The sequence below is a fragment of the Vicia villosa genome, unplaced genomic scaffold (assembly GCF_029867415.1).
Source record: "Vicia villosa cultivar HV-30 ecotype Madison, WI unplaced genomic scaffold, Vvil1.0 ctg.001284F_1_1, whole genome shotgun sequence".
Lineage (NCBI taxonomy): Eukaryota > Viridiplantae > Streptophyta > Magnoliopsida > Fabales > Fabaceae > Vicia > Vicia villosa.
The window spans coordinates 410,821-435,202 of record NW_026705560.1 but is presented as its reverse complement, the minus strand read 5'-3'; the positions used below and the strand labels follow the sequence as shown (position 1 = coordinate 435,202).

The window sequence follows — 24,382 nt, the reverse complement described above, 5'->3', positions numbered from 1 at the left end:
TGAGAGAAGTAGCCGAATCTTTATGGTGGTGGATCGGCGAGATGGGTTATCCCATGTTTGGTACCACATGCATATAGTTGCATTGCATTAGGTTGTTGTGTATAATTATAACATGAATGGAAGATTGTCCAATGTTATAATATTTGATGATGGTGTAGTTGTTATGGTGATGTCTTTTGGTAATGTATTCTATTGTTGTTGTGTGTTGATAAGTACTTCCTGACAATCTGAATATAATGAAATTGGATGAATAATGTGACTATGATGTGTTATTGTTTATGATTCGATAACATTTGTTAATTGTGAATGAGACTCACCCTTACTTTGATGATTTCAGATTGGCGAGTAGCGGCTTTTGGCTCTGGTGAGGATAGCTCATAGGCCAGTTTGTTTAAGTATAGTGTCGGTGTCATGCTCTGATATTGTAACACTGGGGGAACGCTAGTTTAGAGTTGATGATGATAATCTATTTTGTTGTTATTGGAGTAATTTTGTGAGATATTGCATAGATGATGTTATGCTTATCTGTTGATTAATGTTCCGCTGTATAGAAACATGATTCTGTTAAATGGATGATTTTCCCCTAAGTGAAGCATGACAATTGATTTATGATAATTTGTTTTAAATTGAATTGTGGCACCCTTGTTTTCATGTTTTACTCTGAATTATTTTATTAATTTCCGCGGGGTTTAGAAGGGTGTTACACAAAGTACCTTGTGCTGGGGATTTGCGTATGAGGAGCGTATGAGGATGCTCATACGCGTATGGGAATTTTCCGAGAGGAAATTTATTCTGGTGATACGCGTATGGCAAGGTTGATACGCGTATGAGGTTGTTTTTAGGCCATTTTTGACTCTGATGAAATGTGTATGGTACGCGTATGAGGGATGGTGATACGCGTATGGACGCGTATGGACTTGATGATACGCGTATGGCTTCTGTATGTGAAATTTCTGTTTTTGTGATTTTTCTGGAAAGTTCAATGATGTGTAACTTTCGATCTGTAGGCCTGTTTTGTATGCTGTTTAAGACTGTGTAAACCTTGTGATGTGATTCTGTGGTTTACTGATGATTGATTGTATTGAATGATGTTAATGTATATATGAACATGCTTAGTAATGATGATGATGATGATGAAATGAGTATAGATGATGCTACTCATAGAGTGGAGATGATGAAAGTATGTTATATGTACGTTTGCATGCATTCATAAGCATTGAAGAGGACTGAATCCTAGATGATGAGAGGATTCAGTGAATGGCAGAATTCCCATTGTGTGGAATTTGTGCTGGCAGGGCCGTATCTGGATGATGATAGATCGGTCGGTGGGTGATTCCCATTGATGATGATTGGTACCACATGCATAGAGTCAGTTGCATTCATTTGCATGGATTTGATAACATGACTATATGTATACTCTTATATTGTTGTGATGATATGTGTATGTGTGTTGATGGACGATCTGAATATAGATGAGTTTGGGTGAATAATATAACTGTTAATGTACTGTTACTTATAATGCAATAATATTTGTTAATTGCGAATGAGACTCACCCTTACACTATATTTTTCAGATTGAGGATAGCGGCTTCGACTCGGTGAGGATTAGCTCATGAGTCAATGTGTCGGTTAGCGTCGGGTCATGCTCTGATAGGTGTAACACTGGGGAACGCCGTTTTTAGTTTATGACATTAACTCTATTTTATTTATCTTATTTGAGGATTAAAGCATGGATGATGTAATGCTAGTTTGATAACATATTCCGCTGTGTAAACATGAGATAGTTGATTTATGAGTTATGTTAGTACGTTTCTTCAGTGAATGCATGACTTGTGACCGATGTGGTTTATTTTTATTTATTAATTGTGACGCCCTTGTGCATGTGTACTCTGATTTAATTTGATTAATCGCCGCGGGGTTTAGAAGGGTGTTACATATATTGAACAGGATGTTCTATTTACTGCATCGGGTATAACATGTCGAATAAGATGTCATATGCAAAGATCATCTGACATATTGACTAAGTGTTAAGTTGGGCTTTTGGATTCTGGTTAGGTTGTTACAAATGCATAATATTTGGAGAATATTATGCAATCCAGTATAACGCTTAACATAAAGATAAAAGATTTTATCTGTTTTAAAGAAATTTTGTTAGTTTCTAAATTTGGAGAATATTTTGGAAACTAATTATTGAAGATCTATTTTCTTGGAGAATATCTTGCAGATCTCGAGCAGTCTCCCTAATGCATTTTGAAGCCCAAGTCCAGACCAGATGTGTGCTATAAATAGCAAGTTACAAACCTTTTGAAAAGCAGAGCTTACCGGATTAAGGTTTGTCCCATTATTGTGAGCCACTCTAATATCTTGTTGATATAAGAGATGGATTGTTTTATCGAGTTGTAAGTTCTGTCATGCATTTATATGCTGTTAAGTATTGAATGTATGTGTGTCACTTATGTATCATATACATTTATCTAAGTGTGTGTTACTTGTGTTTTAAGCTATTGTTCTTGATCAAAGCATTTAAGTAAGATCAAGTATTTGTTGATTAAGTGAGTCTTAATTATGTATTATTTGTAATTGATAATTATCGTCAAGGGCCGTCAATATGAGTAATGTGTGTCATTAGTGTGAGACATCACTGTGGTGATTGAAAGTGAGAGGAGTTTCTCTTATCTAGGAAGTTCTTACGTAGAAGTTGCATTGGGTAGGGATTAAGTGAGAAGTTGTAAACCGGAGGTTGTTTTACTTTGAATTGATACTGCTGATAGTGGATTTCCTTCCTGGCGTGATAGCCCCAGACTAGGTGTTGTTGTATACCAAACTGGATTAACAATCATGTGTGTTCAATTACTTTCCAACATTATTTTAATTCATGAATATCTGTCTGTTGAATGATGTGTCAGATCAGATGTCCCAACAAGTCATAGGACATCTTGAGTCTGAAGGCCAAAATTTCAAGAGGAGTGGTAGTTGACATGCCCATTTATTGAACATTATCCATCAATTGTGGAATCCTTAACAACTCCAAGGAATACTAAGCACTGAATGAGAAATTGAACTATTAGTATAAGAAATATAGAAAAATAAAGTAAAGATAAAGACAGTAAAATGCGTAAATATTTTGATTGAATGGATTTTTTAATTTTTTTTACATAGTGTGATGTTTATAGAGAAAACTATACTACTAATTCCTATAAAAAATATTACCTTATTTTATTATTTACTCGAGTAGTTTGAAGTTTAAAGCATGTAGGCATGCTCTATTTCTACGTTTTTCTCATTTTGCCTGGTACGAAAGTTAATTTATGGATTTTCCTGATATGCATAACTTGTTTGATTTTTCTAGTTTTGTCCCCTAAGTTTGAATTATTTAGTTGTGATGTGATTTTACTAGTTTAATTAAAGGTAAAATGTATGACAAGCATGAAAGATTGATACATGGTAAAGTGGCTTAACGCGCTTCTGTTTGGAGGGAAAAATTAAACCCTCCAAACATTGGCTCCACTTCATTTGATGCAGGAGCATCATATTTCGGAGTTCACGTGTGTCACATATCATCCTTCCGAAGACATGAGTCCCTAATTTATGCCCATGATGCCCTAGAAGTCCAACTTGATACCCTAGAAGGCTAGCCTACTGTTGTCGTTCCTAATGGTTTTCCAAGAGGGCCCTCAGACACCTCACTACTTTATATGTATGGAGTCCATACTGCTAGGCACGTATGGGATGGAATGGTAAAATAAATATGCATTTATTCTTTTAAACATGTGTGTTATAATATTTAAACTTTATGATGATAATCTATTTTTTACAGCATCGTGACTCGTTAAAATGTATCAACCAAAGTAGAAAGATAATGAAGTTGTCGCAGCCTGACGAGTCATGGTTTTAGGATCTCATGCAGCTACTTGGGCTACAAGATTTATGCAAGATGGGGTATACTTTTATTAACTGTGGTTTGTTGTCTACTTTCACGGAGAGATGACAACTCAGAGAGGTCACCACTCTTACAGCTTCTGATCACAGAAAGAATATTAAACTAATCGAAAATCACTAGACCTGATGCACTAGACATGATGGTGCAATATTTTGGAGCTATCCCGGGTGATGCCTAACCGGATATAGATGATTCTAGAGGATGTCATGTCAGATTCGGATTTCTGAAGAAGTTGTACAGATACTACCTGGATGCGGTAGAGGCTGATGGTGATGCACCAATTATGTATCATAGAGTATGTGCATTAAGGTCATACCTCATGTATTTGGTTGGCATGTCCATATTTGTGGACCAAAGTGCATATTATGTCAATGTTGTCTACCTGAGATACTTCATTGGCTTGAATAAAATTCATGAATACAACTATGGGGCTCTTGTTTGGTATACATCTACTCCAAGTTAGGTGAAGCTTGTTTATGGGAGACTAGACAAATGACAACAACCAACACCCTATTTACAGTAATATATTTGCATTTTACTGTTATTAATATTTCATAACACTTTAGTTAAGTCTGTTACTAATATTTCATCTCAATCATTTTCAGGCATGGTTCCTCTAGCACTTTCTACATTTCTCCAACTTGGCAAATGTGGATGAATACAATGAGATTTTGCCACGTGCTTTCTCCTTCATCCCTCTCAGAGGGAATTAGGAAACTGAGCCATTCCAAGTTTATCTTGATCCCATCTCAGTAGTTAATATAAACTTCAAATTGTACGAATATCATTTTGAGACACACCCATTCGATGAGATATCATTCTACTCTAAAAGGTTTTCTTGTGGGTCACAACTGATATATCCACATCTACCTGAGTGAGTCATGTGCTTGTTCGAGTATCTGTTGGGTATTCCTAGATCCCCCACCATTTTTGCTCCTCCCACAGTCCGTCGCAGAGACGTTAAAGAGATATTTATAGAGTATCATGATCATCTGATCCTAGAGGATGCACGTAATGTGCCAGCTCCTCAACCATGAAGTATTGTATAGGACTACTTCAAATGGTTTTTCAAGTGTTACATCCTTACATGACATCAGATGTAGAGGGAAAGCCGCCTAGACCATCTCATCAAGAGATATTATAAGAACAACAGATTAGGGCAGACCATATTGTTGATCTGTTGTCAATCTGTCTGCGTATTGTGGCTATTGGTAGAGAGGGCATAAAGATAGGAGAGTTTCAAGAAGGCACTCTTCGGAGAGCCATTGTAAAGGTCGTGATAGCCGAGGCACGATATTCCTTGCAGTATGGGAGGTAGAGGAGGAATCGGGGTGTCAGATATACCCAATAGTTGGCTTTTTCTTTTTATTCTAATAGTTTGTATTTTGTAAACAATGTATGGTTTATATTTTGACTTAATATATGATATTTTGATTGAACTATATAAATGTATGGTTTAATTGAATAACAACCATGTATACTTTGCTTAAATGGCTTAAAATATAAGGTTTATTAAGTCAAAATTATAACAAAATTATTGTTCATAAGAGAAACTTATTGTCTTGAGGTTTAGTACAAAACTTAACTTCTGTATTATTCACTGAGTTGAAATAAACACAATATCACGTGTTTAAACTGTGTCCAAGAGTTAGTCTAAAAATTAACCTACGGGATCACTCTTTCATCAATACAAAGATTAACTTATGTATTGTTTTTTGGCAAAATAGGGGTGGCTCGCTTACAAGGTATTTTGGTGTGTATGAGAGCGTCAAATGTTAACTTTCATACTATTCCAAGGACATTTTCAAGTTTCATAAGAATGACTCTTCTCTACTATGATTGTGAATAACAACCCTTTTATTTTTAAAATTTCTTATTGCACCTTTATACTTTCTTCCAGGTCTCTGGCGACATGTCAAAAATGTCCCGTATTTTTCAAAAATACATATCAGGACGCACCAAATCTCATTTTTTCCAAAATTTAATTCGGAGATACATCTCCAAATTTTTTTGAGGTTAATTCGAAGATGTATCTCCGAAAATACACCTGAAAAAACAGCATAATATTGACTCTTTCATATGTGCAGGCAAAAACATAAACTGCAAATAACTTAGATAGATCACTTCTAGTAAGATAACCATGACTGCCACATAGTTTACGATATTCTTCAATTTCATCCTACAAATGAAAGTTGATTAATTTTATTTGAACTTCAAAAGAGTTCACAACTACAAAGTGAATAACACATATATGACATTGTACAATTATAGGGTATACACACACTGACAACAACAAAAATATCCTAATCATTTAAAGGTAAAGAAGATTACTTATTCAGTCACTTATCCCACAAAAAAATAGATAACATGAACAAAAAATTAATGATAAACAAAATATAATGACCTGCATTTCAGGACAAGTAACATTTTCGAGATGAAAATCCAAATTATTAAATTAAAATTATTATGTATAACTGATCTTGCATAGTAGATAAATCAAACATGTTATGGTTAGTAGTATTAATTTATAATTTAACTTTGAAACTGATAACAAGGAGAATGTGAGACTATATGCACTCTAAAACCCAACAATTTTTTCAAAACATTTATGTTTCAAATAACAAAGTAAAACCCAACAATTTCTTCAAAACATTCATGTTTCAAATAACTAAATAAACTGTATATGGTGGTAATATAGGAATGAAAAAAATTTAAGATATATCTTCGAATTTTTTTTAGGTTAATTCATAGATGTATCTCCAAACTAAATTTTAGTAAAACAATGAGATTTGATGCGTTCGGAGATGCATCTCCAAACAATTTCTTCAAAACATTCATGTTTCAAATAACTAAATAAACTGTATATGGTGGTAGTATAGGAATGAAAAAAATTTTAAGATACATTTTCGATTTTTTTTTTAGGTTAATTCATAGATGTATCTCCAAACTAAATTTTAGTAAAAAAATGAGATTTGATACGTTCGGAGATGCATCTCCAAATAAATGCAAGGATTTTTAGAATTTTGAGAGGTGCACCCCATTGTATAAGGGTGTAAAGAGGAATTGCCTTTTTTTTTTTTTTTACAATGACTCCACATTGCATATAGACCATAGTTCACCAAATGCATCTTCCAACCAAAGTTTCCAATATTGTTCATGTCTCTTCTTTGGGGTACTTGTGAAAATATAGAGATGAAAATGACAAGTTTAGTGAAAATCAAAATCACCTTTTTTTTTTATCACTATCAAAATCACCTTTTATTATTTTTAAAGAATGGGTTATAATTACTCATTTTAATAGCTAATCTTGTTATGAAGTAATTAATTACTGATCACTAATCAAATTATTTAATACAATATTTGCTAATTGATGTTTTTTCTTGTAAACTCATACAGAAGTTGATCCCCGTATTCCTAACTATGAGGACCGCTTTCCTTTGAGGTGATAACTGGAAAATACCATGCTAAGGCTCGTGAATTTGCATTCAGAAAATCAACCTCTTACACAAACAATTCTTGACATTAACCTAAGATTTCAAAAGGCTAGAAAAATCTGCAAGTGCCTGTTGAAACAAAACTTGGTTCAAGCCCTATGGTAAGGATAAAATATTCCTAGTACTTGATTGAATCTCTGGTTTACACTATCCACATTTCACAGCTAACTAGTAGGTAGAATGCATGAAAATTTGTTTCAGAAAGGCAAGAGTAAGCTACCATATTGCCATATCAACAAATATGCATCTCAAAGCCAAAATCTGAACAATTTTCCTACATTCATGATTTTGCGAATACTAGACACAGACAACAAAGTTCCATATAATTCAATCTGATCTTCATACTATTTATCACTATCACAACACTTAAAAAAGTATATTGATCCTAAGACAACAAATAAAGCAATAAAATATCTCTGAGCAAAATCTTCATGATTATTATCAGATCAAGCTAAACAATTATAACTATGAGAGACTGAATGAGATAACCCGCCAAGCATTCATCGTCCTCTTGAAATTGAATCTTCCATCTCACCATGTGACGAAGGGAATAGCTCTATATAGCGACTCCCAAGTGTCATTCTATCCTTTACCATGGCTGCTTTTGAATCTTCAGCATTTTCAAATTCCACATAAGCCTCCCCAGAAGGTCTACCCTCTGAATTCATTACAATATGAATTGAATCCTCTGACAGAACATAGTCCTTAAAGAACTCCATTATGTCATCCTTATTTGCAGAAAATGGTAATCCCCTAAGTCGCAACACCCCTGTGTGTTCAGCCGAATCTTTTCCTTCATCGTATGATTTAGCCCGAGGAGCACTTCGACGAGGTGAACCACCTCGAGCGTCTGAAACCTCATTTGCAATAGCCTTGTAGTATTCCTGTCTCTTACTTCTGAAAACTTCAACGTATCTTCTACCTATGTTCTGCCTGTTTCTTTGAAGAGCAAAATCGACTTGAAGAGGATACCCCAATACACAAAAGCCTTCCCCGGAAAACTTGCCACCTTTATGAACAAAAAGAACATCAACTATGTCTAGACCATGGAAGAACTCGGCCACATCAGTTTCAGTGCAATCAAAGGGAAGACCACGCAGTCGAACAACAGGGAACGGTGGAGGAGGAGGAGGTTGGCTCACGTATCCATATGGAGATGGATTGTACATATAACTGGAACCTGGGGAACCATAGAATGAAGATCCCGCATCAACGGTCCGCTGACGTTTTGAAGCCATTTCCCGTCCATCGCCTCCATCAGCAAATTTACTGAAATTTTCATCAATAACCAAATTTGAAGTCAATAAGCTTATCATTACAGTCAACAAACATGAAAGTTAAAGTACACTAGATTATCTGGTAAAGTTTCAGTAATCTTCACAATCTACTCTAGAGTTTAGACATCTATCTTCAACCAGAATGAGAAAAGGGTATATTTAACCAAACAATGAAATCAAATATATTGCATTAAAAAAAAAGAAGATATAAAGCATTGCTCTTATAAGAAACTCAGTAGCATATGACAGTGCAAAGTAAGCAAGTAGCCTCTCATTTAATTCAATCTAACAGTGACCATAACAATAGTTATCCACTCAAATTACATATCCAATCTAAATTAAAAGATAAACTTGATCAATTAACTAAACATCCTGCATAACGATATTGAAACTTGAAAGCATCAACAAAGACCAAGACCAAAGCTAGCAAAAACTTAATAAATAGCACATTTTCATTGAATATGAAGCATTCGCCAACTAAAGACTCTTTCAATCATACCCATATATATTTGGGTACCAGAAAGCCAAATAAGTCGATCTTCTAACTTCCATATACGAATATGCTCCTACCTACTTCTCTTTAGAGTTAGACTAGATATTTGGCCTGGGGCAGGGCAGAGCAGTTGTGAACTGTAGCTAATTGTATATATTAAGAACAGAATATTCTGTAGCATATTCCTTAAATATACCATAGTATATTCCTTATGTAATTAATCCAATTAACTGTGTAATTCCCTATATAAAAGAACTTCCGTGGTGCTATTCAGCCACACGATTAACCTAAATGTCTCTCTTTCTCTCGTATTACAACATGAACAATCTAAGAGTTCTATCCATATATGCAAGAAAATATCATAAAGCAACAAAGCACAATATACCCCATAATCACAAACAATCAAGATAGAGATGATCTAACTAAAATTCATTACAAAACTTGGGAATACACAATTTTATAAGCAAATTATTGTCGAGGTCTCAAACTATGAGCCTGCTTGATGGTTGTAAGTTTTAGGTTTTCAAATGTAAATTTGAAAACAAAAAGTGTTTGGATAAAATGGGGTTGGGTTAATTTTTATGGAAGTTTTGTCAGTTTTCAAAAATTACAAAATAAACACACAACCATTCTGGTCTTTCTAAGACGGCAACAAAGGGTGCTACATTGCAGTGAACACAATGGAGGGTGCCACACAATTACAATTGATGGCAGTGTCATAAGATGCCGGGTGACAGCAACTACATTAGAAGGTGTTGGGTGATGCTGAGAGCATTAGAAGGTACCACAGAATGGCAACGGAGGGTGCCAAGGGACAGAAAAAGCAGTGTAGGGACTCATGTCGCAGTGGAGTGTGTCCAGAAACAGTGACAGTGGTGAAAAGTGTCATGATTAGTGACCATGGTAGAAGATGTCCATCAACAGTGGCAGCATTTAAAACTGGAAACTGGTCTTAGTTTTGAAAAATCACATAAAACTGAAACTTAAAACTGAAAACTAGGTTTGGTTTAAAAAAATCTCAATACTTAACTGAACAGTAAAAACCAACCCCAAATGGCCTCAAAGCAACACAGTTTGTTTAAGTATATAACATAACTTACATTTGGATGCATATTGAATGTTTTATATATTGAATCTCTGTTAGCCTCAACGATTTCTTTTCTTCTAAGTAGCTAATGGTAGTAGGGTTGCAGCAATTTAATGAAACTGGCTTAATGATGAATTGACAACAGTGTTTGTTAAACATGCATTTTTAAAATGGAAAAAAAAATTACAACACTGACTTTGCATTCGTTTTCTCATGTCGTTACAATATTTTCATCTGCCAAACATAATCATCTATATGACCAGATCAAGTTTTGAGATGATGCATGCACGGTAAATTTCCCTTAACTTTGCATAATTTACCAACAAAAAAAATTCTATTCTACCCGGGTCCTCCTTTAAAATGGGATTTTCACTTTCATAAAACCAATAAGCTATAAACAATAGAGAATGAAATGAATCATAATTCCTTTACTAAGTCACTAGTCTCAGACAGAAATCAAAGGGCCACTGATAGAACCCGAATATAGCAGCAGAAATTACTGGAACACAAAAAGTTCAGTAATAAAACAAAAGTGTGTATTATTTCTGTAATGAAGAGATTCCATATGCCACTAAGTGGAGTCGGCTGCATGGATCAACTTTCACCATAATGTTCTTTCAATAACCATGCTTCTATCCAAATCGTGAATCTCGAGATATTTCCTAATAACTTCTCTTATAATCTTTTTAGGTCTTCCTCTTCTGGTCTACTCTTCTTACCACAAAATCTACTAGTCTTCTTCTTCTAATTGTTTGACTTCTCTCTATCTGGTCTGCTCTCCTTTCCACAAAATCTACATGTTTTCTCTCTACATGCCCAAACCACCTAAATCTATTTTCCACCATCTTCCCTACTATAGACGCTACCCCAACAATCTCCTCTAATATTTTCATTAACAATATTATCATGTGATTCTTTCCACAAATTCAAGAAAGAAAATTAGATTTAATTAAAACCCATAATTAAACGAGAATATGAATTAAGCCCTCAAGATTTGCTAAAAAAAACCCTAATTTGGATTGGGGGAAACAGAAAGAGAGTATAGAAAATCGAAGAGAATAAAAGAAAGAAAAAAAAAGGAGAAAATCGGTATACCCTCTGTAAAGCATTGTAGAGAACGGAGATGGTGAGTGACCGGTAGCAGAAGTTTGTGTCTCCTAGAGCCAACAAGACGATGTGTTTTCTCTCTCGCGTTTGCCGTGGTCGACTTTCCGTAACTAACAGCATTAAAGTATGTGTTTATTTATTTATTTATAGGTTTCATTTATATGATAAAGATTTTAACTCTTTATTTTAATATAAAATAAGATTTCAATTCTTTTTTGTTTCTATGGGCGCTCTCGCAAAAAAATAAGGCTTGATTTTTTATTTTATTAATTTTATATTTCAACTTTAAATAGTTTTGCTTCTTTCTAATATTTTTACATTTAAAATTTAAAATTATTGATGTTTCAATTTTGTAAATCATAATTTTTTTAAATATAATAAACCATGATATATAAGTCTATTGTGAAATTTTATAAATAAAATTAAGTTAAAAACGAAACAACTCATCAATTTTTTATAAAAAAAACATAAGACGAGACCTAAATCGTTTGAATTTTAAATAGAAGATTAATTTTGTGAATAAGGTAAAAATTGGAACCAAAATTGTGATTTAATCAAAAAATAATAATTATAAATGTGTGTTTGGTTTGCTAAAAAAATAAGGGATTGACATCACAACTGTAGTTGTCCTATGTTTGATTTAAAAATTATTCACGGGACATGATAAAAATCAGAATTAAGGATTTGACAAAAATTGAAAATTGTGTCCCTCACTCAACTTTGGAACAATTTTTATATATCTTGTACAAGTTATTTAAAATGCAAAAAATACTATTTTATTTTCTACTAAAAATATACATTCTCTCTCTCTCTCAAAAAGTTGTTTAGTACTTTAAAGATTTGAACTATATTATTCTGTTCAATAATTAATATTTTGTAAATCAAAATGCATTCTAAACTTTGGTTATTTTTCCTAGAGTGGGGAGCGCACTCCAAGAGTTTAAAATACTTCGCCCTTAGAAAAATTCTCGTGCTTGAGGGACAATGTAAAGTTATATTTGCGGATGCCCTAAATCAGGGTGCTCTAGTCTAAAAGGTGTGTTTCCTGGACGATGACACGGAGACCCGCCTAGAGGAAACCTTGACGTGTGAGTTAAGAAAGAAAGAGTTTCCACTAGCACCTGAAATATAGGTGGTCAACAACTTCTCTGAATAAGAGGGAGTGGTTGTTGCCTCTAAGGATGATTCAAACTCTAGGTCTTAAATATCTCTATAAATACATCTCCCCTCGCGGGGAGAGGACAGGCCTCGATTAATGCATATTTTCTACATCCGAAAGAGCATCACGCTCACTGCAATCTAAACACATGACCGACGTTGATTACACGCTTGATATCAAGCATCACCGATCATCAGCACAGTCTCTCTCCTCACTTGAGCAAGTATCTTAAATCACCTCAAAACACCATCGTACAGTGCTTCGTGCCGCCGTGAACAAACCGTCATTATCCAATATTGTTATAAACTTACTAACGCCTCTAAGTCTCCATGTACACTTATCAGTGTATTTTAATACACCATATTTTACTTTGTGCAAAGGAATTTCTATGAATTGTTGCTTTTATTTTACTATTTTTTGTGTGTTTCCAAAGTTTAGTTTATTTCTGCTTTCATTTTAATTATGTTACTTTTTTCTGAATAAACAGTTATTTACACCTTCTTGACGTGCAAGTCATAACTTGAGCTACGGGATGCCATTTGACACGTTCTAATATGCGTTAGAAAGCTGAAAGGACAAGCTACAAGTTTCTTGTTAAAATCAGAAGTCAATTCGAAGTTCAAAAGAGTCAAATAATTCATTTTTGACGTGCAAGTCATAACTTGAGCTACGGGATGCCATTTGACACGTTCTAATATGCGTTAGAAAGCTGAAAGGACAAGCTACAAGTTTCTTGTTAAAATCAGAAGTCAATTCGAAGTTCAAAAGAGTCAAATAATTCATTTTTATTTCAGACTTAAGAAAACAATTAGTTTTGGCACGATTTTTATGTTTTATGGGTCGGTTGCTATTAGGGTCTGATTTCTCTTTTATTATTAAAAAACAATTGCATCCTTAAGGTATTAACTTAGTTTTGACGAAATTACATTAGAGCTTAAGAATTATATGGAGAGCTAATTTTCAAAGGGTTGATCTATTGTATTTGGATTCCACAACTTTGAGGTTTTTATAATTTTCATCTCAAATTTCGATTTCTTTTCAATTCTGCCTATGGATTTGTTTGCTTAATTAGATTTCTCTCGTTTTCTTAATTTGATTGCTGCTTATAGGATAGAATTGATTAAATTTGATTATGTTCATAATCCTTATATTTTAATCGCTTTTGTCATAGGTTTTTCGCCAATTTGCGCAATCTTTAACAGTTTGCTTAATTCAGAAAATAGGATTATAAATCATATAGTATCGTTAGCGCTTGTTTAATCGATATTGTAATTGAATAGGATCCAATCCACTTAGAGAATTGGAATTTTATTAATCGATGATAAGTAGGAATTGGAATAGTAGATTTACTTGTTCATATTTGTTTTAAGTTACCTTTTTGCGATTACAACTCTGAAACATAAACACCCCCCCCCCCCCCCCATTATTCCAATGGATTGGTTAAATTAATCAAGATTCCTTACAATACGACTTGAGTGTCGCTTCTATTTACTACGTTTATTAAACTCGTTTTTTATTTATGTACGACAACATATCAAATTGGCGTCGTTGCCGAGAACTCCTTATTTATTTTAGCCAATTATATAATCCTATTTTAGAGTCTTGTTAGCATTTTTGTTTTTGTTTTTTTAGTTTTTTATTTTTGCTTGTTGATTTTCAAGGTTACAGTACAATGGTAAGTATCTCAACCTCTCTGGTGACTCTGCAAGCTACTGTTTCAAATTGTCCCGAATTTTTTCTAAAAAATCAGAAGAAAAAAAATCAACAAACAATTTTCCCTTTGAAGAAACTTCTAAGAGATTTTGACTATAAAAATCGTAAATTCCATTTTTTTCCTATTTTATTTGATTGTTTTTCTATTTTTTGTATTTTCAAAAAAAAATCAAAAAAATTTGTAGATTCGTTATTTTATTTGGTTTTTAGTCATATTATCATAATTTTTAGATTTTATTTTAATTATTTTTCCTATTTTTCGTCATTTTTAAATCTGTAGTAATTTTATTGATTCTACATTGATTTTATTTGATTATGCTTTCTCATTAGTGATAATAATTTAATTTGAATCTATGTTGTTTTGATTCTGATTTTCAATTTGATAATCATATCATAGCTGATCAAAATAGATATTTAAGAGAACTTGTCGCACCTGATAATTATACCATCTGCTTTAGATCTTCAGTCACTCTCTTCAAATTTTAAATATGCACTTTTAGAATTGGAAGAAAAGTTGCATGTAATAGTTTTATCTAAACTTGAATCTGGACAGTAACGAAAAGTGTTGTAGGTATTAAAGACACATCAGAAATAAGTTGGATGGACCTTGACAGACATTCCTAGTATTAGCTCTTCCATGTCGATGTATAGGATCTTACTTGAAGATGAAGCAAAAGCAGTGAAGCAGTCCCAAAGCCAGCCTAACCTTTTTATTTTGGATGTTATAAAAAATGAAATCTATATTGCACCAAATGACAAAGAGAAAACCACTTTCACTTGCCCATTTGACACATTTACTTATAGGAGAAAGTTCTTTGATACTGGAATAAAAGACGAAGGCACCAATAAAAATTTGAAAGTCAATGGATTTTTCGTGAAACTACTCCATGAGAGCCCCACTTTAGAAGAAGAAAGTGTAGAAGAGCTTATGCAATCATCTATTTGCCTTGACTCCTCGGGTTCTCTCTCTCTCTCTCTCTCTCTCTCTCTCTCTCTCTCTCTCTCTCCCCTCTCTCTCTCTCTCTCATATTTTATGTTTGTTTCTTTCATTGAGGAAAATGTGTGTTTTAAGTGTGGGGGAGGGAAGTCATATACTTTTGTTGATTTATTGTCATATAAAAAAATGTTAAATATGTTTTTGGTCCCTATAAAAAAATGACATGTTTTGTCCCCTACAAAATTATTATGCACGTAGCTTTAGTCCCTAACATTAAATCAATGTGCATTTTTGAATGATTATTTTTCATACATGTTTAGAACGTTTTAAAAAGTTCCTTAAAAAATAAGAACTAAAAATTTGATTTCTAAGTCGAAATTTTCATTATTTTTATTATTATCTTTTGAAATTAAAAAAAAAACTCATATTTAATTCTTCTCATTTTAAAAAATTCTAAAGTTTGGTAAATAAATATTTTACAATATTCTAAACATGTATGGAAAAAAAATTCAAAAATTTAAAAATTAAAGAGTAATTAAACAATTTTTAAAATTTTATAAAATAGCAGGGATTAAAATTACATGCATAAAAAATTTGTAGGGATTATAGTATGTCAATTTTTTAATAGGGAGTAAAAATAAAATTTGAGATATTTATAAGGACTAACAACATATTTAACCCTAAAAAAATGCATGGTTTTTGGGTTGCAAGTGTGAGTACTTTGTTCTTTTAACTAAAGACTTGTTTTGTGATGTAAGTGATTTGATGTGCATTCTTAGTATGATAAGTAGAACTAAACTCTAAATTTTGCATCATTTGTGGTTGATCAATGCCCTTTGTGAGGTTTGAGCCTTTTAATGGACAACACACAATCCATATCTTTCTTCTTGTGTGATTTCACTCATATCTGTTAGACTCTGGAATTGATCTAACTCTTTTTGAAATTGTTAGATTACTTGTGCACACTGATATGATACATGGAAGTTGTTTATATTTTTTTAGGTAGCTAGCCAAAAATCCAACCCTAAAATTATCACCTCTTGTGTGAAACCCCTTTGAGTCTATTTATCCAATTATTTCGTTGAAACTCATTACAATCCTAAAAGTGAAAAACAATGATATCATCCTATTTAAGGGGATGAATGAGTCTTGTTTACAGTTGTATAGGGTTGAATTAGTATAGTTGTGCTATGATATTTCAAAAGTTGGCAGAAAAGAAAAACAAAGAAAAGAAGGGTGACAGTCCATATTACTGTCACGTTCCTTCTGGAAAAACAAAAGAGAAAAGAAAAGATAAAATGACTGCAAAATTGTTGTTTGGAAAGTAATGAAATTTTAGTTCAACTCCCGCAATTAGGGGTGTTCGCGGTGCGGTTTGGGCAGTTTTGACGTAAAAAATCATCCGAACCGGAAGAGGAAAAACTATGCGATTTGGTTTGGTTCGGTTGGCTTTTAAAAATAAAACCAAACCAAACCAATGCGGTTTGGATTGGTTCGGTTTTTTTTACAAAAATTTATTGAGCCATACATACACATATTGATGACAACATAACTTTGTATTTAGTCATTTATGCGTTATCAAATAACAACAAAATTCATCATATTTAGATAACAACTTTCTATTTAATATACAAAAATAATATTAGATAAAAGTGGAATAAAAAATCATAAAATAGTAGTATAAAATAATATCAAAAACATTATAATGAACTAGAAAAAAAAGGAGATGAAATATTAGAGAAGATGAAAAAGAAAGAGCAGAAGAGATGCGATTAGATAAGAAGAGGAAACTTAAAAACATAATTGGAAGAGAAAACAGTAGAATAAAAATAATAAGATTAAAAAGAAAGAACTTAACAGATGAAAGACTAGAAAAGCATATGTGATATGTATTTGGAAAAGAAGATGAGAAGAAAGTGCAATACCACTAGGAGAGATTTGAGAAGACTTAAACTGAAACCTTAAAAATGAGGAAGAGAAAATCATTTGAAATCGCAAGACTAAGGCATAATAAGTTTGAGTTACGGTTGGATATAAGTTAATTTAAGTTTGGGGGTTGTAACATAATGCGGTTTGGTTTGTAAAATACAAACTGCAAACCGAACCACGCGGTTTGTTAAAAAATGGTCCAAACACATCCGAACCAAATGCGGTTTTTTGCGGTTTCGATTTGGTTTAGTTCGGTTTTACGATTTTCTATTGGGCCGATTTGAATTTGAACATCCATACCCGCAATTTCTTTCAATTTTCTTTTGTCCCTTTGAATTTTAGCCTAGTACTCCTTAGGATTTATCTCTCCCTTACATTGGCCACGTTACAACCTGAATAAAGCTCTTTTGATATTTGTGTGCATGTAATTCAAGTGTAGATATTAGAGTATTTTCAATTTTATGGTAGTGCTAATTTTTATAATGTGCTTTGAGTGTAAAGAGTTAACCTAATTACTTGAGAGTTGAAAGAATTGTTGTATCCTATGAGAATCTTCCTGCTTATGATGTGAACTTTGGTAAACTGTCTTCTTACTTGCTTTGGCGGTCACAAAAAGTTACTCATTGACATCATATTAATAGAAGCTTTGAATGAGGATTTTACTTACCCCTTTGTGATCCTGGAAGTCTTTGAAATTGCATGCTCTGTTTTACTCTTGTTTCTTTTGTTTTTACTCTGTTTTGAAATTTGACTTTAGAGTTTTGCTCGAGTACAAAAGTTTAAGTGTGGGAGAATTTGATCAGTGTATTTTAATACACCATATTTTATTTTGTGCTAAAGGATATGGATAAATGATTGCTTTTATTTTAGTGTTTTTCGTGTGTTTTCTAAGGTTAGTTTATTTTTGTTTTCATTTTAATGATGTTACTTATTTTCTAAATAAACAGTTATTTAAACCTTCTTGATATGCAGGTCGTAACTTGAGTTAAATGGTGATGTTTGGCGCGTTCTAATATGCGTTGGAAAGTGGAAAGGATAAGCTACAAGTTTCATGTTGGAGTCAAAATCCAATTCGAAGTTCAAAAGAGTAATAATTCATTTTCATTTTAGACTTAAGAAAACAATTAGTTTTGGGTCAATTTTTATATTTTATGGGTCAATTGCTATTAGAGGCCGAATTATCTTTTATTATTAAAACAAAAGTATATCTCATATTTTAAGTAGGTTAAACCCTCAAAATATAACTTTTTTTTTTTGCATTCAAGTATAATATTGACTTTTAAGTGACTTGGTGTACAATATAGCGTGGCACATCAGCTTCTGTACGAGGAAGTTGATGACAAGGACAAAAGTGACCAAAAGTGTAGACAAATATTTGTAAGAGAATCATTATTTGAAGAAAATTTTTATATAGACTAAATTTGAATGATGAATTATTTATAGAGACGAAAAATATAGTTAACCCTTTTATTTTTTGATCTTACCTGATCAGACGGATCTTCGTGGTCTGCAACAATCTAGACTTCTGTGAACCGGGGGGTGTACCTGTAAGATACTCTGATGCCAAAGTGAGAAGAGAGAGCAATCAGAGTGCAAGTACAAGGTAAGAGTGAGAATGATTGAAGTTACCTGACCCTCTAGTGAAAGAGGGTATTTATAGTCCCCAGCGCTGGGCCAAGGTCTCGCCATTTAACTTGATACCCAGGCCCAATTCGGAGACCGCCAGGTTCCTACGTGTATAGTGGAGACCAGCACGTGGTCTCCATCCTAGGTCAACCACTATGATGCTTAAGGGAAGACGCAGTCTTTTAGGGAGCGCGTGGACTCCGCCTTATTCGGAGGGTTGTGGGTGAATGAACCCTGCGAGGAGGCGGATCCTCGGCGAAAAGGGTACGTGGTGGTGTTCTCAAGGAACATATGTTCGAGGTCAGGCAGGCGACCTTGCTCGGGCGCGAGGCTATCTGACAGAAGGCTTATAGTTCTGTTAAGTGAGACAATGTCACTAACGCCCGTCAGACGGGCAAGGGTGACGTCCGCCAGAGACGAGGAGGAAGGCCGAACCTTCCCTTGGACTAAGAGGGAAATGGGCCTTTCCCCATGATTGGGCCAGAAGCCGGCCCAACCCAGTCCAGAACTTTTTTTTACTTAAAAATGTCTTTTTATGAAAAGTAATAGAAATGCGTTTAACTGAACATTAGTTGAGATTGCAAATTAAGTAGACTCCACAAATATTCTTAGCAAAACTATGATCGAAATAAATATTTAGACTACATATAGACTAGATACATCAATTATTTAATAAATCTCAAAATTAAAAATTGCTTATAAAAAAGAATGGAACAAGTACTTGTTAGTCCACATTGCATGTTGGTTTTTATTTGGATAGTTTTAAATTCACTCACCCCTACTAAATACCACTCCAGTCCTCTAAGATTAAGGCTTGTGAATCCACTCACCCCTACTAAATACCACTTCAGTCCTCTAAGATTAAGGCTTGTGAATCTGCATCCATAAAATCAACCTCTTCAGCAGACAACTTTTTACGTTATTCTAAGATTTCAAATGGCTAGAAAAATAAAACTTGGCTCAAGCCCTATGGAAAGGATAAAATATTCCTAGTACTTGATTGAATCTCCGGTTTACTTGCACTAGCAGTCCTATTCCAAACTATCAACTTGAGATCATATCAGTGAGTCCTGAACCAGCAGTCTGTGGTTTATAATGATCACTTTTTCATGTGAATTCAAGAGTATAACTATTAGGAACTCATAGCTATCCATCTCTCCCTGTATGTATACAAATCTCTTCTTTATTATCTGTTGCAGCACATAAAGCCTTCCAGACATGCACTAGCATTTTAACAGGCGGTCGCAAGTTCTAGCAAAACAAATCTCGCAATTCTTCGTTAGTACCTTAAAAACGTATACGTTTAGCCAGCCAAAAAAAAGTAGTATTTAAGTGAAAAGTTAAAAAAGACTTGGTGCAAACCAAATTTTGACTTTACCTTAAAAACTAACACCATTTCTGATTCCTCGCGAACAATCAAGGATAGAGTCCAGTAGCAAGTCACCGGAGTCACACATTCTAATAAAACAGGTTTTAGAATCTTGTCAATTGGAACAAAGCTTCGGATGAATTCTCCACTGTAACAAAGAATCAACAAAATAAGTACTTTGTGGAATGGAATATAAGAAATCCATGCTGGAGTTAGAAGGGTCACAATGAAAGCCAAGCAAGTTAACTAGTTGAATGAGTTCATAAAAGTTAGATATGATCTCATAACTAATAACAGCCTAGAAGATATTCTCATTTTCTTGAAAAACATATTGATGGCAAAATTTACCTCATATAGTGAGTCTCAAGCTGTACACCAAAAGCCGGCATAATCACAACAGACTCTGCAAGTAAGCGACAACATTGTCAAAACGATCAAGTTTTAAAAATAAAACGTACAATTTGGATTTATTTTTCCCGGTTTACGGTGAAAATAAATTAACCTTTCAGAGCATCACAAGCCCTGTTAGTCAGGTGCTCACCTTTATTAACAGGCTTCCGAAGTAACAACTTGACAAGAAGTATGTCAAAAAGCAAGGTGTAATACACAAGACTAATGGATTTTTCCTGTCAATAGAAAAGAAAGAAGGGAGAAAAAGTCACTAAATTTTCAAAATCCTAAAGTCATTGACAAAGAAATTTTATTTGAAGACATACCTTAAAAACATACAAATAGATGCCACATGCTAATACAAAATTTGTTGAGGCATACAAAAGAAAATATTTTGCATCACTCCTCCGCAGAACTATATGGTGTATGTCGACATCTTCAGAGGGATATTTCTGATCATGCATATAATTATATCTAGCATTACTTATCGAAAATTCAACCATCCTGAAATAAACAAGCCCAATAATTATTTGTACATAAATATAAAGTAGGGCAATCTTCATCTCCTTCGTATCCTAGTCATTTACAGGAAAATTCAACTATAAGTTCTTAACTTCTAAATTTCATGCTTTCAAATTATACAAAAAAAAAAAGAAAGACACAACCGTGACTAGCAAGAGAAGCTTAATTATCTAAGTTAAGAAAATTTTAGATAAAGTAACATCAGAAATAAAACTAAAGACAAAATGAACAGAGACGAAACTCCGTGTCAGTACAATGATGCTATAAAACACTTTAAAATCAAGCTATAACAAAATCTACACTAGTTCAAAAATCAATTAAAATCATAAATCAAAGTCTCAAACCTGTGGCGGCCGTGGCATCGAAGAGAATGGCTGGCAACTCACTGCAAACGGCAACGATATTAAGGATCGCAACAATATCAAGTAATTACTTCTTCTTTTTTTTGTTTCCAGGACATGCTTATCATTTAATTAATATATGGCTTTCCCCTATACATACACTCCAATATCAACATCCAACGCAAAAAATATGATCCTACAGATATACTGTAAACATAAGCCCCTCTTAATAATTGCGTTCATCAAATAACAAATTAAGTTATAGATAAAATTGAAATTATAGAGTTAGGGTTCGATGGAATTTGGGGGAAATGAATTGGTATAGTAATTGAGTGTCAGGTTTCAACTTACCAAAGCAATGAAAAAATGAGAGGACGACAACGGCAGCTGTGAGCGGCAGTAATAACGACGTCGGAAACAACAAATTCAAATTGCTAGGTTTATTGTGGAGGTAAAGACGAAGAAGAAACACAAACTGAGGTGGCCGGAATGGGCCTTACTGCTGCGGAGGAAGAAATGTGGTATTTTCTTATTCCGGTCAGTATGGTGGCCAGAGGTAGGCCGGAAAATGGGGGCGGCCACTATGGCTATTTGAGGAAGAAAAATTTCCTTGCTTCTTTCTTTTCTATTGACAGGAAAAATCGATTAGTCTTGTGTATTACAGCTTGCTTTTTGACATACTTCTTGTCTAGTTGTTACTTCGGAAGCCTGTTAATAAAGATTAAATTTAGTCCTTCAGAAAATTAATATTCACTTTAGGAGACACAAAGAGTAGCCTCTTATTTAATTTAATCTAATAGTGACTATAACAAATACAATAGTTATTCACTCAAATTTAGGTCTAATTTTATTCACAGGTACCTGCTATTTAATACGTATCCAATCTAAATTAAAAGATAAACTTGATCAATTAACTAAACATCCTACATTGAAAGCATCAACAAACAAAGACTAAGACCAAAGCTAGCAAAAACTTAATAAATAGCACATTAATTTTCATTGAATATGAAGCATTCGTCAACTAAGACTCTATCAATCATACCCGTAAATATTTGGGTGCCCGAAAGCCAATTGAGCTCATCATCTAACTTTCACATACAACTATGCTCCTATGTCCTACTCCTACCTACCTCTTTCTTTAGAGTTAGACTAGATGATTGGCCCGGAGCGGAGCGGTTGTGAACAATCTAACAGTTCTATCCATTTATGCAAGAAAGTATCATAAAGCAGCAAAACACAACATACCCCATAATCACAAACTCAAACTCAATTTCATAAGCACATTATTGTCCAGGTCTCAGACTCAAACTACGGGCCTGCTTGATGGTTGTAAGTTTTAGATTTTCAAAGTCAAGTTTGAAAATAATAAGTGTTTGGATATAATGGAGTTAGGTTAATTTCTAAGGCAGATCTGTCAGTTTTCGAAAAATTACGAAAAAAAATACCACTCTGGTCTTTCTATGACAGCAACAGAGGGTGCTACATTGCAGTGAACACAATGGAGGGTGCCACACAACGGCAGTGTCATAAGATTTATGACGGGTGACATCAACTGCACTGGAAGGTGTATTGTGATAGCCTTAGAAGGTAACCACAGAATGGTAGCAGAGGGGGCCAAGGGGCAGCAACAACAGTAGTGGAGGGACTCGTGCAGCAGTGGAGTGTGTCGAAAGCAATGACGGTGTTGAAGTGTCATGAGAAGTGGCAGTGGGAGAAGATGTCCATCAAGAGTGGCAGCACTTAGGAAATTATAAGGTTGGCAACTCAAATCTGGCCGTGATTTTGAAAAGTCGCGACAAACTGAAACTTAAAACTGAAAACTAGGTTTGTTTTACGGCATATCAATACTTAACTAAAAAGTAAAAACCAACCCAAATGGCCTCAATCCAATATAGTTTGTTCAAGTATTTAACATAACTTAAATTTTGAGGCATATAAAATGTTTTATATATTGAATCTCTGTTAGCCTCAATGATTTCTTTTCTTCTAACTAGCTGAGAGTGGTAGATGCGGTGTGAATTAACCACAGTTATTTTTTCTCATAAAAACGGTAAATAGCAGTATTTACCTATCGGTATTAGGCGTTTGGTGACAACCTATCACTGGCCACTCTAATCAATTAAAACAGGTAGGAAAACAGTTGGAATTGCGCATAAGAAACTAAACAAATTTATGTAGAAAAATTGACAAATTCAGCTTGATAGAGTCATATCCAGAATCAAAACATGTAATTGGACGAGATTATAAATTAAACCTTTGCATCGAAATACAGCAAAAAAAAAAGCCCTAATCTAGATTAAAGGAAACAGTGATAAATATGGAAAACTGAAGAAAAAGATAGCAAAAAGAGAAAATAGGTTTACCCTCTGTAAAGCATTGCAGAGCAGGAAGAAGATTGTGAGTGATTGGTAGCAGAGGAGGTTTGTGTTTGTGTCTCCCAATGCCAACGAGACGATGTGCGATATTTCAGACAATTATAACAGTTAAATTATTATAAATATTTTTTTTAATTTTTACAATCGGTATAGTACGATTCGAAGTCACTTCTATATTGTTATCTCCAATTAAAATTATTAATTTTTGTTCTCTCTGACAACTAGAAAGAATTGAAGAGGTAAAGTCTTCTAGGGATGGATCAAACTTCAGTACGTTGTGGAATGTTAGAATGGAGATAGATTTTTATACATGAAAATGGTTTTTTTTTTCTTTATATAATGATCAGTTAAAATTATCAATAAAATGTGCAATATGCAATGCAAATAGTCGTTCGATTATTCTGGACGGTGGTGATGCATTTAAAGTGTGGAATTGTTATCTCTGATGAGAGCGGGTACACCTATTATATCTTTGCGAACGACCCAAAACAATTGTCTCCTAAGCCATTGTCTCTGCTGTGCAGAAAAAGGATTTTGTCAGATATTAGACCGACAATCATTGGGAACTTACGTATTAAATACCTTTTTTGTAATGAGAAAAGTTTTGCAGAGAACTTCTGACA

General features: G+C 33.8%; 2 protein-coding genes across 8 annotated transcripts; both read right to left on the bottom strand.

Moving 5' to 3' along the window:
* Positions 1–7,750: 7,750 nt before the first annotated feature.
* Positions 7,751–11,523, bottom strand: LOC131634368 (uncharacterized). Its single transcript, XM_058905024.1, has 2 exons — positions 11,387–11,523; positions 7,751–8,703 (listed from the first exon to the last, which is right to left on the bottom strand). The coding sequence occupies exons 1-2, from the start codon at positions 11,398–11,400 to the stop codon at positions 7,935–7,937; spliced, it is 783 nt and encodes a 260-aa protein (XP_058761007.1). The 5' UTR covers positions 11,401–11,523; the 3' UTR covers positions 7,751–7,934.
* Positions 11,524–19,483: 7,960 nt separating this feature from the next.
* Positions 19,484–24,029, bottom strand: LOC131634372 (uncharacterized). Of its 7 annotated transcripts, none has more exons than XM_058905031.1 (8): positions 23,748–24,010; positions 21,736–22,092; positions 21,388–21,428; positions 20,848–21,025; positions 20,673–20,757; positions 20,480–20,534; positions 20,141–20,279; positions 19,484–20,013 (listed from the first exon to the last, which is right to left on the bottom strand). In XM_058905031.1, exons 4-8 carry the CDS (start codon positions 21,022–21,024, stop codon positions 19,909–19,911), a joined length of 561 nt encoding a protein of 186 aa, XP_058761014.1. In that variant the 5' UTR covers position 21,025; positions 21,388–21,428; positions 21,736–22,092; positions 23,748–24,010; the 3' UTR covers positions 19,484–19,908. The 7 variants fall into 7 exon arrangements, with proteins under 7 accessions (XP_058761014.1, XP_058761010.1, XP_058761011.1 ...); XM_058905027.1 differs by having other exon boundaries at positions 21,388–21,591; positions 23,748–24,007; XM_058905028.1 differs by having other exon boundaries at positions 21,388–21,580; positions 23,748–24,007.
* Between the last annotated feature and the right edge of the window lie 353 nt (positions 24,030–24,382).

Coding starts and splice junctions, on each gene's coding strand:
- LOC131634372 (XM_058905031.1), bottom strand. CDS start 21,024: ATGGTTGAATTTTCGATAAGTAATGCTAGATATAATTATATGCATGAT. Junction 20,758..20,847: donor TCTATTTGTATGTTTTTAAG/GTATGTCTTCAA, acceptor TTCTATTGACAG/GAAAAATCCATTAGTCTTGT. Junction 20,535..20,672: donor TCGGAAGCCTGTTAATAAAG/GTGAGCACCTGA, acceptor GCTTACTTGCAG/AGTCTGTTGTGATTATGCCG.